The 13,328-nt window shown below is 43.5% G+C and overlaps 1 protein-coding gene across 3 annotated transcripts in view; it reads right to left on the minus strand.

The window, feature by feature from the left end:
- Window positions 1-13,328, minus strand: part of LOC119178160 (dual oxidase maturation factor 1) — a 328,683-nt gene that overhangs the window by 25,250 nt on the left and 290,105 nt on the right. For all 3 annotated transcript variants that reach the window (XM_075888330.1, XM_075888294.1, XM_037429336.2), the window contains one exon: window positions 8,957-9,176. In XM_075888330.1, the coding sequence (XP_075744445.1) occupies window positions 8,957-9,176 (220 nt within the window). The remainder of the gene's footprint in view (window positions 1-8,956; window positions 9,177-13,328) is intronic.

Raw genomic sequence — 13,328 nt, forward strand, 5'->3', positions numbered from 1 at the left:
GTTGAAAGAGGCTGAATACCGCGTGTAGCGTCATGATCATCATCATCATTTTTTAGTGAATCAGCAGCAGCGATCATTGCAGATTTACTATCATTATGTACAGCACACTCTGCGGCAGCAAATGTAGAACTGATGAATACGTTTCGTAATTTAATAGTAAAAACATACAAAAACTGCATTTGCTATGGGTAGCCGGCTATAGTGGCTTATATATTTCAATGAAATGGTGGACTCTTTAGCAGCAGTATCTCTGAGTGGACCAATCATCCCTGTTTTACCAGATACGGCCTACGTGACAAAGTTAAGGCTCAGAAATGCTTGTTTGCAATGCCAAATAAGAAAATTATAATTAGATAAATTTTAAATTTTTGGGCATTTAAAACATTGCTGGAATAAACAATGTACCTTACAGCAGCCATCAGAAATGATTTGACAGCTTCACAGATACTTGCCTTGTTAAAGAAATATGCAAGTTTTTTCGATGTTTACTCCTCAATGTATGGCCGCACTACCACTACAATGCATCAAATCCACGCAGTCGAAACATCTGTTGTACGCCATCGGCCCTACCCCGTGTCTTTTGATGAGAGAAAAATTATCGAACAAAATGTAGCTGACATGCTCAAACAGGAAGTAATTCATCCCTTAGCTAGTACTTGGTCGTCGCCTGTGGTTCTGGTTCGTAAGAAAGATGTTTCCGTGCACTTTTGCGTTCATTACTGGGTGCTAAACAAAACTCACTAACAAGGATGTGTACCCCAAACCATGCATTGACGACGCCTTTGATTCCCTACAAAGTGCAAAATACTTTACAAGCCTGGACCTGCGTTCCGAATACTGACAAATTCTTATGCATGAAGAGGATAAAGAGAAAACGGCATTCGTGACCCCCAATGGGCTATACGAATTCAACGTTATGCCTTTCGGGCTGTGCAATGCGCCCGCAAATTTTGAGCGCATGATTGATACTGTACTGCGCGGCCTCAAATAGAAGACCTGCCAGAGCTACTTGGATGACATCATTATGTTTTCGTCAACGTTTCCTCAGAACATGCAATGCTTGGATGAAGTTTTGACATGCCTTGCCACCACTTGTCTCCAACTTAACAGCAAAAGATGCCGTGTCGCAACGAAAGCTATCAAGGTCATAGGCCACATCGTGAGCAAAGACGAGATTCGACCGGATCCGGACAAAATCGCTGCGTTCCTTCGTTTTCCGTGCCCCAAAATGCTGAAGAAGTTGCCAAGTTTCCTTGGTCTCACCTCTTATTTTCGCCTTTATATACGGGATTTCGCATCAATGGCAGCTACACTGCACTAGCTACTTGCTTCCGACATGTCCTTTGTGTGATCTGAAGATTGTAAAAGGACATTGGACTTGTTAAAATGTGCCCTCACATCCAAATCTTTACTGTGCCACTTTGACGAGGCGGTACCGACTATCCTACATACGGACACTAGCAGCCGCGAAATAGGTATAGGGGCAGCATTCCGAAGGCGCTCTTTAGTTGAGCAGCACCTCTTTTGGTCTGTCCAGGCTTTGCAGCCTCTGAGAGCATGAACAATCGTCACCCAATCCTCAGCCTTGTTTTTGAAGCCGCAAAACTCCGGTAGTTCAAAGGCAGCCAGTGGTGGTGACATGGCAGGCAATACTCCCGAAAATAACGCGAACCAGACGAGTTGGTGGGAAAGCTCTGTGAGGGTACGCTGGAGCTTTCAGCAGCTCTCCGGTGAACTTTCTCCATGGTCTTGCAAGGTGGCTGTGGCCAACGCCTCATCGATCTCGTGCAGTTCTGGCAAGGCCGCAGGGAAGAGCACTGAGGTCGACGCTGTCAAGGCGCTGACCGCGACATGAAGTCGTGCAATGATTTGGGAAAGATCGACGGGGCTTTCAGGCAAACCGTGTGCGGAGCCAGGGATGATGTCGGAAGATACAGAGCACTCCTTCGTTGCGACCTCACTTCGGCGGTATCCTTAGCCGAGAGTGCTAGAGCAGCATCCCTGAGTGGCTGAGGTGCTGATGGAGTACTGAGTGTGGCATTGTCGCGGCGGGAAGCATGAATGGCATTCCCGATCAACGGTAGGTCATGCACTGTCTTTTAGGCACCGAAGCAAGCCTGACCTTGAGTCATCGAGAAGGCTTGGATGCCCTCCGCAAATGGTGGCATAGGTGCTCCTGGCTGTAGGAGGGTTGTCGGCTCCAAGATCGCGGTATAATGAGTGGCGTTCGCTAGAGAGCAAGCCCATGGCACCAATGACTCACAGGGACTCACTTCCGGTTCATACGTTGTAGACTGCACCATTGTAATGAAGATAGCAAGAGACAACGCCTTTGCTACAGGCCGGCTGTTCTTTATCTGCTCATCTTTCTCATCTTCATTTATAGCTCCCCAGTCGCCGGAGTCTTTGTGCCGCTCTTTGTCACTACAATATATATATACTGTGTTAAGCTCGACCTAAAGAAGCCTAGCTGAGAGCTTTGGATGATCATCCTCCTTTGCATTTATTGTCGCACAAATTGTTTCTGTCTTTTTCAATTTTAAGATATTCGACTTCAAATTGTGTGCCATATAGGGGTTTGGCAGATTTCTGGTGGTAGAACTGCTAGTGTGGTGTTTGCCGTCTACTTGCGAGTTGAGTGCCCCTGCTTCAAGAACTAATCGGCTACGTTTACTTGGCCGTAACACTCGAGAGGACTGAATCTTGAGTACATAAAAACTAAGCGTGGAAACTGTTATAACTGCCACATAAACCTGCATCATTCATTTTGTACACTTCTATTGGGTGTGTTCTAATACTCACCGTATATGGCTAAATAGGCAGCTATATGGGCGGTGGTCATCTTAAGTCGGATTTCAATCCTCATGTAGCCGGCAAAATGTCTACGATGTAGTCAAGAAGACCGCATCGTAGTCAAATACCATGCAGGCTACTTTGCTGTCCAAACAAGATGGCAGCGCAGCGGACGTCTGCACTGAAGCAGACACTTTTTCAGGCACTCAATGGGAGTAATGTTCAATTTTTTTTCAGATTGTAACACGAAATAAGCTAAAAACAGCAGTTACGTTTGTTTATCTTAGCTTTCTCATCTTGATGCGAGATGGCACCTCTTCCCGTAGAAGCCGTCTAGATTTGTTTCATTTTTCAGACGACATGGGCTCGATGCTGCTTTCCAAGTTGTCTGCATAGACTGTCTGCGATGCTGCCTCAAAATTGGAACACAGACATTGTATAGAGTGAGCAACATAAAAATGTGTTTTGTTTGTTTCTTTTTCTTTCACGTCTGTATCGTTCAACTAACAGAATTGTGCTTTTTTATTTTCTTCTACCTACCCTGCATGGACTTATGCCTGCAGTATGTATTAATTATAAGTATATAAATACTAGACTGGCACATTTTTAAGACTGAATCATATTTTGCTGGGGTTTTGTTGTAGTATTTAAAACATTGGTAACCAAACATAATCGCAAATAGACGACATCTGTTGGGTGGCAGATCAACATGCTAGAAGTTACTGCTACAGCTAGTCTAATGAGCTGTAACAGTAACTGAAAAAAAGTTATCACAAAATTTTTGTTAGTAGAATACAATTTCACCATCCCAAAAGCACCATTCTTACCATGACACAACACTTGGTAAGCGATAAAAGGTGCGAAAATAAGCTATATGTGGCGATGACACTTTGAGATTCTCGCAGTAAACATTGTGACGTTAGAGAATTTGAAAGCATCTTCTGTGTCACACGTAGCTTCTACTCAATAAAAATGAAGTACTTTGTGATCTGAGAGGGTGCCATAGGCCTAGCATAGAGAAATTCACAAAATTTCATTGAGCCAATGTTGCAAAAATGCATTAGAACATTTCGTACATGAAGCTTAGGTACTTGGGTGAGAAATTTATAAATGAATCTTCAACCTTGATTTTCTCTGCTAATAGCGAACTTATAATACTGGAACATATGACATTAGACTTCTTTCTAGGTTGCAGCTTGTAAATCAGAGCCACATCACATTTTTTCTTTTTCGTGCCTTTAAGATGGCTGAAGCGAGAATTTATTGCAGGGGATAGAACATAATAATTGACTACTTATTTAGTGGAAAAAAGCGGTTGGATCGAATGAAAGGATTGCTGTATTTTCTGAGATTAGGCAATTGCCAGCTTGATATCTTGAAAAATCGGGATCTTATAACTTTGGACTCATTGAAGTTCATCTTCCTAAACCCCGAAAACAGCAATGAAGTTCTGGTGAGCGCAACTAGTATAGGAACAGAACGACGCGCTTCTCAGGACGGCAGTTGCTATCGTATGATTTTCTTTCTGCACTTATCAACCTTCATGCGCCATGTCTGCTGTATTAGACCTTTTTCAAGTATTTTCAAACAATCTTAAAGCTAACGTGTTTGCTTGGGCGAGTTGGTACGACGTGATTCACTTAAAAAACAGCGCCAATAACGAGGGACAAGAGAAAGAAGGAGACAGACAGTGGCACTGACTTACAACAAGATTTATTTGCTAGAACCGCACAATATATACTTGGGCAGTATCTGACAATATATACTTGGGCAGTATCAGTATCAGTATTTTTGTCAGATACTGCCCAAATATATATTGTGCGGTTCTAGCAAATAAATCTTGTTGTAAATCAGTGCCGCTGTCTGTCTCCTTGTTTCTCTTGTCCCTCGTTACTGGCGCTGTTTTTAAAGTGAATCTTAAAGCGCACTGCTTGCACACGCTGCCCTGTGGGAAAATTTTTACACTGAGTGAGCCGACTGTTAGGTTCACCTGCTGCTTGTTGTCTCTCTCGAAGTGGTGTGAAGAAACAAAAAGAGTGTGTCACCACTTCTTGGCTATTGTGAGATCATAAATGCTACAAATATACGACCACATTTGGATGTACTGTATCTGCACCTGGAATGCGAAAGGACTAAAGCTGTCCACAGTAGGTATTAGCTTAGTGATTACGAGCGGCTATGCACTGAAAGTAGCAGTGAAGCCGCATACGTTTTATTGCGTGCCATTACCGTCAGGACGTACTGCAATATAAAATGCAACAATAAATTCATGTTTGACCATTGCTTGTACTAATGCAATAAATTATACTAATGTGAGTTATAGAATCGGCTGAGGTATCTCTCTGCATGCGCATTCGATGTCATGATCATTCCTGCACTTACGAACTTTGTTTAGCTGCTATATTATATAGAGCCTGCTGCTCACGAGCAAGATTATATGTTATATTGAAAGTGTCATCTCATGTGAGCCAACAGGTAAAAACAACCGGCACGTTTTCAAAACTTATATCTGCTTTTAGTGTCAATAATTGGTGATTAAGGCTTACCTTTTGTTAACTGTGATGCGAGTGGCGTGCATGCTGTCTAATCAATGTATCTTATTTTACTTAATGCGGACTCTAGCTGTTTTTGTAATCTTTAAATCTCAAAACCTCCCGTTGAGCTCTTCAACAGTGTCTGTGAATGTTCATTTTAAAGAAGAATGGCAAATTGCACTCAGAGCTCATGCAATCTATGAAATCGTGTTGTATTTTTTTTTAATTATGCTGTAGCTCATAGTGGCAAAAAAAAAATGACGCTTCGAAGTCGTTCAACTGCCCGCTTTTCCCACCCACTCTCCCACCCCTTCCCTCCCACCCGTCCCTGAAGTACTATAGCCTGGTGGAAACTATATAGAGGTCAATGCAGCTAAAGACCGAAAGATTTCATGACCTAATCACACAGTAATATGCGACAACTTGTCACGCGCTCTTGATCTGAGAAACACTCGCACGTCGTGACCAGCGAACCAAAGAGCGAAGGCCGCACACTCGTCGCGGGAACTGCTAGCTGCGCAGTGTGTTCTTTTTTCATGAGCACTTGCACACCTGTTGGTGGCTCCCGTGCGTTCAAAAAAGGTCTTGTATACATGAAACATGCACATCTTCTGCGACGCGAAGTAGGTCGACAGCTGAAGCAAGGACGGTGGCTTATTCTACACGTCTCGGAAGAGCATGGCAGTTCTGGTACCCGTACAGGTATGGCTTCATTTTTGCGGATGAAATCAGTCATATTTACTTACTCCCTTATATTTGCCCACTTTTGTGAAAGCTGAAAATGGCCACAGGCTCTTTGTAAGAAGGAATGCAATTTTCTCATATGACCCCATCATCTGCCTCCACTAAGTTCACTATCTCGATTTCTTTATTCAAGAGGGTAGCTGCTTGGGCTGGTTAATGCTGTATGCTTAAAGGAAAACCTTTCATCATGCGCAATAGGTCCCAAGAAGAGATCTGAGAGACAACATAGTGCACATTAACGGTCATAATGTCTAAACTGACTTTCAGCCTACTGCCAAAGCAACAACAATTATGAACGCAGCATGAAAATGCCTCATTTGCATTGTTTCTAAGGACTTTCAGACATATTTCTTGAAACAACTTGTAATTATTTGCTGTCGACTCACTTCGTTTGGTTGAACAACACGACATCAAAAAAGCCTTATGAAGCGAAAAGTAGTTACGATAACCCAATGTTGGCACATTCTCCATATGCAGCAAATAAAACAATGGTAACTTTACAGTAGCACTATGCATACATAGATCTTTAGCAGTGTGCCTGTTGAGCTACCCTTTTGCGTATATTTTTGGAATGCGCTTGGGAATGCGTGGGCTGCAGGAATCGGGCAAATCACAATGCAGGTGTGATAGAAAGAAGAAACATTACCGGGAAAGAGAGGAGTGGGGGGAAGGAGGTTAAAGCCTGGGACAGAAAAGAGTAAAGCCTAATAAAATGAGCAGTGCTGATGCAAGGAGCCGGGAACGATGAGGGGAGAAACCATTATGCGCAAACGATGCTAGGCAAAATTGAGAGGAAAAAGGAAAGGTGAGAAGACATGTGAAGTAGAGTGGGGGGATAGAAGAAATACATAAAAAAAATCTAAGCATATCCACGGAAAGAATGATGATAAGTGGGGTGAAATGATAAAAGGTTTCATTAATAAACCATGAAGCATCCGCGAATATCACCCACTACATCTTCAAAGGCGTTACAAACACTGTACAGTTGACTCTCATTAAACAGAACCTGAAGGGACTGAGAAAACGGGTTCCATTTAATAGGAGTTCAGTTCACTGAGAGGTGAACTGGGTTGCAGCATTAAAGTATGAAAGCAATAACATCAAAAACAGTTGTTCCATTTAAGCAGCAGTTTCGTTTAACAAATTTTTGTTTACTGAGAGTCCACTGTATATATTCATAAAAGAAATTTTATTATTTGTAAGTGGTAGCTATATGTCGCTTTCATAGCCTTTTCATTATAGCGACTGTATGGTCCGTGCAGTGGTGGATCGGTGATGAAGCATAGTGGGATGTTTGCAAGAATGAAGTAGTGGGCAGTTGTGGAACTGTAAGTGGCCACATACATACAAGGGATGGGCAGACCCACATCCTTAGAAGCCCTAAAAGTTTGGGCAAATTGATTTGAGCCTAAGACACATACCCATTCGGGTAGGTTGGCCAAGATTTTATAGTTTTAAATTTGTTCGTATGTTTGTAGCCTGAATACCATGGCACATACCAAATCTAGGGATTGGATAAATATACATATAGTATCCTATGGATGGTAACTGCACTATTGCTCCCCAACAAAAATAATGTAAAATAAAAAAGGCATTACAACAAAAAATAGATGAAGATAGCAATAAACAAAAAATAAAGAATGCACTACTACAACACGATAATTTGATTCTCGGAGCCAACCAGGCAGCTGAGTTTGCCAAACCCGATTTATTTGAAATGTATGTCTTATATTTGATCACATTTCAAAATTGATTCTCAACCCCTTTTTTTCTTGAGCATTCAATAAAGTGTGCTTTATTTAGTAGCCTTATTTCTTTCCCATTCAATTTCTTTTTCCTTTCTCTCCTCTATTTGTTTTTGCTTTCTTTTTCATACTTTTTTGTTTCTTCTTTCTAATTCAAGTTATCTTCCTACGCTTGCTTCTCTTTCTTTTGCTTTTTTCTGTCTTGCTTGGTATTTCTCACTTGCATGCTCTTTCAATTTTTATACGTGTTACCATGTTTCGCTAGCCGTAGTATTCACACTTAATGTCATCACCAAGGGGCTCAAAAAACAATGGGAAGAAGACTTCTCTTGGCGCAAGCGTGTGCTCAACGCGCTATATGTGGTGTTGCCTCCATTATGCCAACAGACAGCGACATCATACGGCAGCCTGGTCTCCTAACGTGCTGCGCTCTTCAAACAAAAAGAAGTTTCTTGCTGAAACAGGACTAGAAGATAGATTCTCAGGAATGCATTTATGGGAACCATACATTTGAGTAGCTGTGATGTAGATAATGTTAGAAGGATAAACAGAAAAAAGAAAAAAAGCAAAAATTAAAGACGGGAGAAATAGAAAACAATAAATCAAGAGCGAGAAAAATAGTAGCATCGCCATGTGTAGCATTGTAGAGCAATAGGATGGGAAGGCAACAAGAGAGAGGGTAAATCATAACATAGTCACCTATACGACAACATATCATGGAATAGAGAAAGAGAAGTGAGAGTGAAGATAATGTAAAGGAGGCGGGCTAGGCCACCAGAATTATTGTTTGCACAGTCATTGAACAGTAGCATGCACTACTGTGTAGCTGCCCAATTTTTTTCTATTCTAAGAAAACGCTGCAAGAACAGTGAACTACTTGGGATCTTTGCCTCTAATTGTGCTTGGCACTGCCAGGCCAACGCGTCCCAACTTCAAGAAGAGATGTGCAGCGCCTATGCTATTGCTTTGGTGAACCCCTAGCACAACAATGGAGGTCAGCTATTGAAAGCCACATGTGCTGCTTGACTCAACAATAATCACAAATCCAATTTCGCTCGACGAAACATGGGAGCTTCAAGGACAGGCAGTTTTGCAATTTTCCCGTCAAGCAGGGATCACGAGACATGTGCATTCAATTACCTGTACTCGTTGCTGTTTCCCATCTTTTGATATCGTGGCAACGGCAGCGGCGTGTTCGTCGTGCTGTTAGCAGCACTCGTGTTGCGACTGCTCTGGTTGCCTTGCGCAACAAAATAGCGGTATGGAGTGTCGTAGTCCACCTCCAGGATTGTGGGGAACTTGCTCGGGTAGAGGACGTCTACCACAGCCATGGAGCCACCGAAAATGATTGCCATGATGCCTGCAAAAAAGCAGTAGGTACAGTTGCCAGCCCTCTCCAGTGCAAAGGTGGTCACATCGGCTACAGGGCACAGAGATAACACTTTTGTAAAATTGTCTGCACAATAAAACCTACTGTAGAACGGTACAACGATGAGGCAGCACAAGAAATAACTCATCGATCCTTTATGACAAATTGTGTTTTTACATGACGCGGCGTTTTTCCTAACAATGCTCTCTCACACTGTGGGGAGAAGGAAAATAAAGGCGGCTTCACACTATACTCTTACCTCACAGACTGGTTGGGGCAGGGTGGAGACTACAAGGTGTCTGGCAAAAATAACAAAAAAATGAGAGCAGAAAATAAAGAAGAAAAGAAATTTATAGAACGAGAGCAGAAAAAAGAGGAAAAAAAGGAAGTGCACATGAGCACACAAAATTGAAAGGTGGGTGAGTGTGGGAGAGAGCATGGGCCAGAATGACGAAGAAGAGAACGGATGTTCAAGGCAGCCTTGGTCACTCCCCAGGACTGGAACACTTCAATAACCGCCCGAGTTCCCACATCCACGAGCTGCCGTTTTGTGCTCCGGTCGTCCAGCTGGCTGGCAGTGCAGCGAGCAGCTAGGACAGGTCAGCGTCATGCCGCCGACCTTGAACGAGCCTGGGCTTGCACACACTCGTCTTCTCCGCCATTGTCAGACAGCCCACACGTGCCTGAAAGGTACCTGCCCAGACAACACTCGATGTCCTGAGCTCGTCCTCATATGCTACAATCGTCCTCGCACAGTTCTCATTGACCTTAGTACTTACTGAGGACGACACAAGCTGGTTTGCCCCGGAAGCATCTTTTCGAGTACTTTCTGAGGACAACAATTGATCTGGAAAAGGTCCTGTTAGAGATCTTTTTAGATGACAAAAGCATTGCACTGAGCACTTAGATATTTCTCAAGACCTTTGCGCACCAACAAGATGCATTTCATACGTGAAAACTTTCTCCACACGTTTGTTTCTTACAGTGATAAAGTTATTGTATATTTTTGTCGCATTTGTTTTGTTCTTTTTTTGCAGAAAATATTTAATTTATGCGTCGCGCCTAATGAGACACGCATAATCAATTGGATTAGGTATCGAACCTGGTAATGCGAAATGTCCATTTGAAACAGTGTGTTCTTAAATGTCAAAGCCTTAAATTAGTCATTATATGTCGCTGTACCGCGTAATAACAAACTAGCAGCTGGCAACATAGAGTTTCTCAAAATTAACTAGAGGGCACTCTGGCACTGCGATCATTCAGCGACTATGGGAATGATGAGTAGTACACACATTTGCTTAGTCTTCGTACTTGCGGACGGCTAATCGTACTTGCGGCTTCGTTTATTGCTGTGTTTCGGTTTTGTTTTGAGAGGAATATTCAACCCTTTTGAACTTCATGACCCGATTTCGAAAGGTAAGTCTAAAAAAATAACATGCTGAAACGCAACCGCTGAACATTTGCTAATGTTTGTTTCGTGAAAAAAGAACTTCAAGCCACACGAACACACACAGAGCCAGAAGCAAGCCACAAGTACGAATATTAGACAAATGTGTGTACTACCCATCATTCTCATGCTCGCTGAGGCAAGGTTTCTAGACTAGGTAAGTTGCAAAACTCCCCGCGTCAGACTACTCGGCACACAGCGCCGGAACAGCTTCCGGTTTGGTGGCGCTGGCGGCGCAACAAGCTTCCTCTAGCAGACGAAAACGCGTAGTCGTCATGGCAAGACACCGTGGCGGCCGTTCTGAAAGAGCTTACCAACAGTATATTATCGAGATTTGCTGTGCTGCCGCAGAAACTTAGTACTGCGTAATATTTAGTGGTGTAAGACAAATACAGTATAAATATGGTTTTTTGAACTGCCCACAATAAACAATGCTTGATATATATAGCATAACATTTGAGTCTGTCGGTTAGTTGCTAGTTGGTGTACGTTCGCAATATATTTTTAGACGCGAAAAACCCAATACAATGTCTGGTATCCTCTTTTGTGGCTGTTTTTTGGGCTTGAAAATAAATTACAACAATGTGGCACAATCTTGTGGCTTTTGTCTGGTTATGTAGCCAGCTTTTTTTTTTTTTCATGTCAGTCACATTCTTTAGCAACTTAGGCCGACAAAAAGCTACGCGTGCGGCCATTTTCTTGAGCATGTTTTCCCTCTGCTTCTTCTGGAGTTCCTCTAATGAAACCTGTTAACACAGCTGCAGCCAAAACTTCGAGCAGAGACCGCACTTTGGGGTATCGGTGACCACTTCGAAGTCATTACTCACGAGTCTGCCTGCTGGCGCATTGGGACAACATGCCCCGCCGCGGTGGTCTAGTGGCTAAGGTACTCGGCTGCTGACCCCCGGGTCGCGGGATCGACTCCTGTCTGCAGCGGCTGCATTTCTGATGGAGATGGAAATGCTGTTGGCCCGTGTGCTCAGATTTGGGTGCACGTTGAAGAACCCCAGGTGGTCAAAATTTCTGGATCTCTACACTACGGCGTTTCTCATAATCATATGGTGGTTTTGGGACGTTAAACCCCACATATCAATCAATTGGGACAACATGAACACACCTGCAGCTTTTCTATGTCCTCCAGAAGTTCGGCCCATTGGGTGATGGTATCTGCATTACTAGGCGACTTGGCTAAGTGATGGTGACGGCTGCTAATGGTGACTGTCATGTCTTCTGCGACGACAACGCATTTCTCCACAAATAGCGCTCTTTTTTTTCTTTGAGCCCTAGAAACACCACAAGACGTTTTGTCTCGCCATTCTCAACAACTTTCCGCCAGCATACAAAATAACGTTTTCTATGTCTTGAAGCGAAATGACGCCACTAGTTAACGGCATGTCGAGACTTATTTCACTGTATTCGTGCTCAGTGCTCGGAGATAGTCTATTCTTTTTCGCCAATAATATTCCGGAAAATACTCCTATCAGGCAGCTTTCGCGTCTTTGTCGCGGGCCCCACGACAAAGGTAAGCGGGCAAATTCGGGAATATTCGTGGAACGCATCCTTCGACAAAGTCCCACTTTTCTCTTGCGATTTGTACCTTCTTACCATATGACGTGAGTGAAAGTCTTCAGGATGTCCTTCTCATAAAAGTGCATATCACACACACGTGAGTAGCTGAGACAGTTTCTTATCTGCACGAGGAATAACGTGGTCCCATACCTCTCGCTGCTCAGGTACACATGGGCACAAGAAAAATGTCGTGGTGTCTCTTATTTCCTGTAGCTACACTACAGCCGAGAAGGCAACATCCGGGCATGATGAAAACACGCAACACATACAAAGCAGAACAGGGCGCTCTGAAGCACAAAAATTTTAACGTAGAAAGAAACCTCCACAGATATCGACGCACTGCAACATGCACAGCGATGAGGGTTACGGGAGTGACACGAGTGAGCTAGGTGTTCTGTGAGCGAGCATGCAGTGAGTGAATCTGGATGCGACAGCAGCACCATATTTGTCGCTGGCAGCGGCGGCGCCACGCAACATCGCTCAGTTTTGCAGCTTACCTAGTCTAGAAACGTTGCGCTTAGGCGCCGTGTGTTGCAGCTAGAAGTGTGCGCCGACTGGTCGGCGCGCCGCCGCCAAGAGTTTTCACCGCGTCACCGCCGCCGACGCGAACTGATCGGCGCGCCGCCGCCGACGCAGGTGTTCTGTGGCCGATGTTTTTCATCGGCGCAATCGGCGCGTCATTTATGTGCCAGTACTGACTTTTCAGGGATTTGTCTTCTTTTTCATCTTGATTTATAGCTTCGTTTCACATTTTATGTAGCCAGTAAAAACCAGGCTTCTAAGTTATCTTCATCCAGCTTCAGAGAGCAAGAGTACCACTATAAAGAGCGGCACAAGTTCGGCGGGCGCTGCATGAAATGACATAGTGGACAAATTGACAAAAAATAAATGTAACAGTTACAGTAAAGCATAGACACTGCCATCTTAGGCTTAAAAGCAATTTTTGCTGTATTTTTGTGTCGTAATTAGCTATGATTAAGGTCATATGACGTTGAATGTAATGGCCCAGCGTTTTGATGCGCGCAAGTTTACCATAGCACTATTCGAATATTCATACGGATGCAAAACGGCATTATTATAGAGAAAGAAAAAGACAAGAGAGGACACTTCGCGAAACCTGGCCTCAA

Source organism: Rhipicephalus microplus, chromosome 1, assembly GCF_043290135.1.
Source record: "Rhipicephalus microplus isolate Deutch F79 chromosome 1, USDA_Rmic, whole genome shotgun sequence".
NCBI lineage: Eukaryota > Metazoa > Arthropoda > Arachnida > Ixodida > Ixodidae > Rhipicephalus > Rhipicephalus microplus.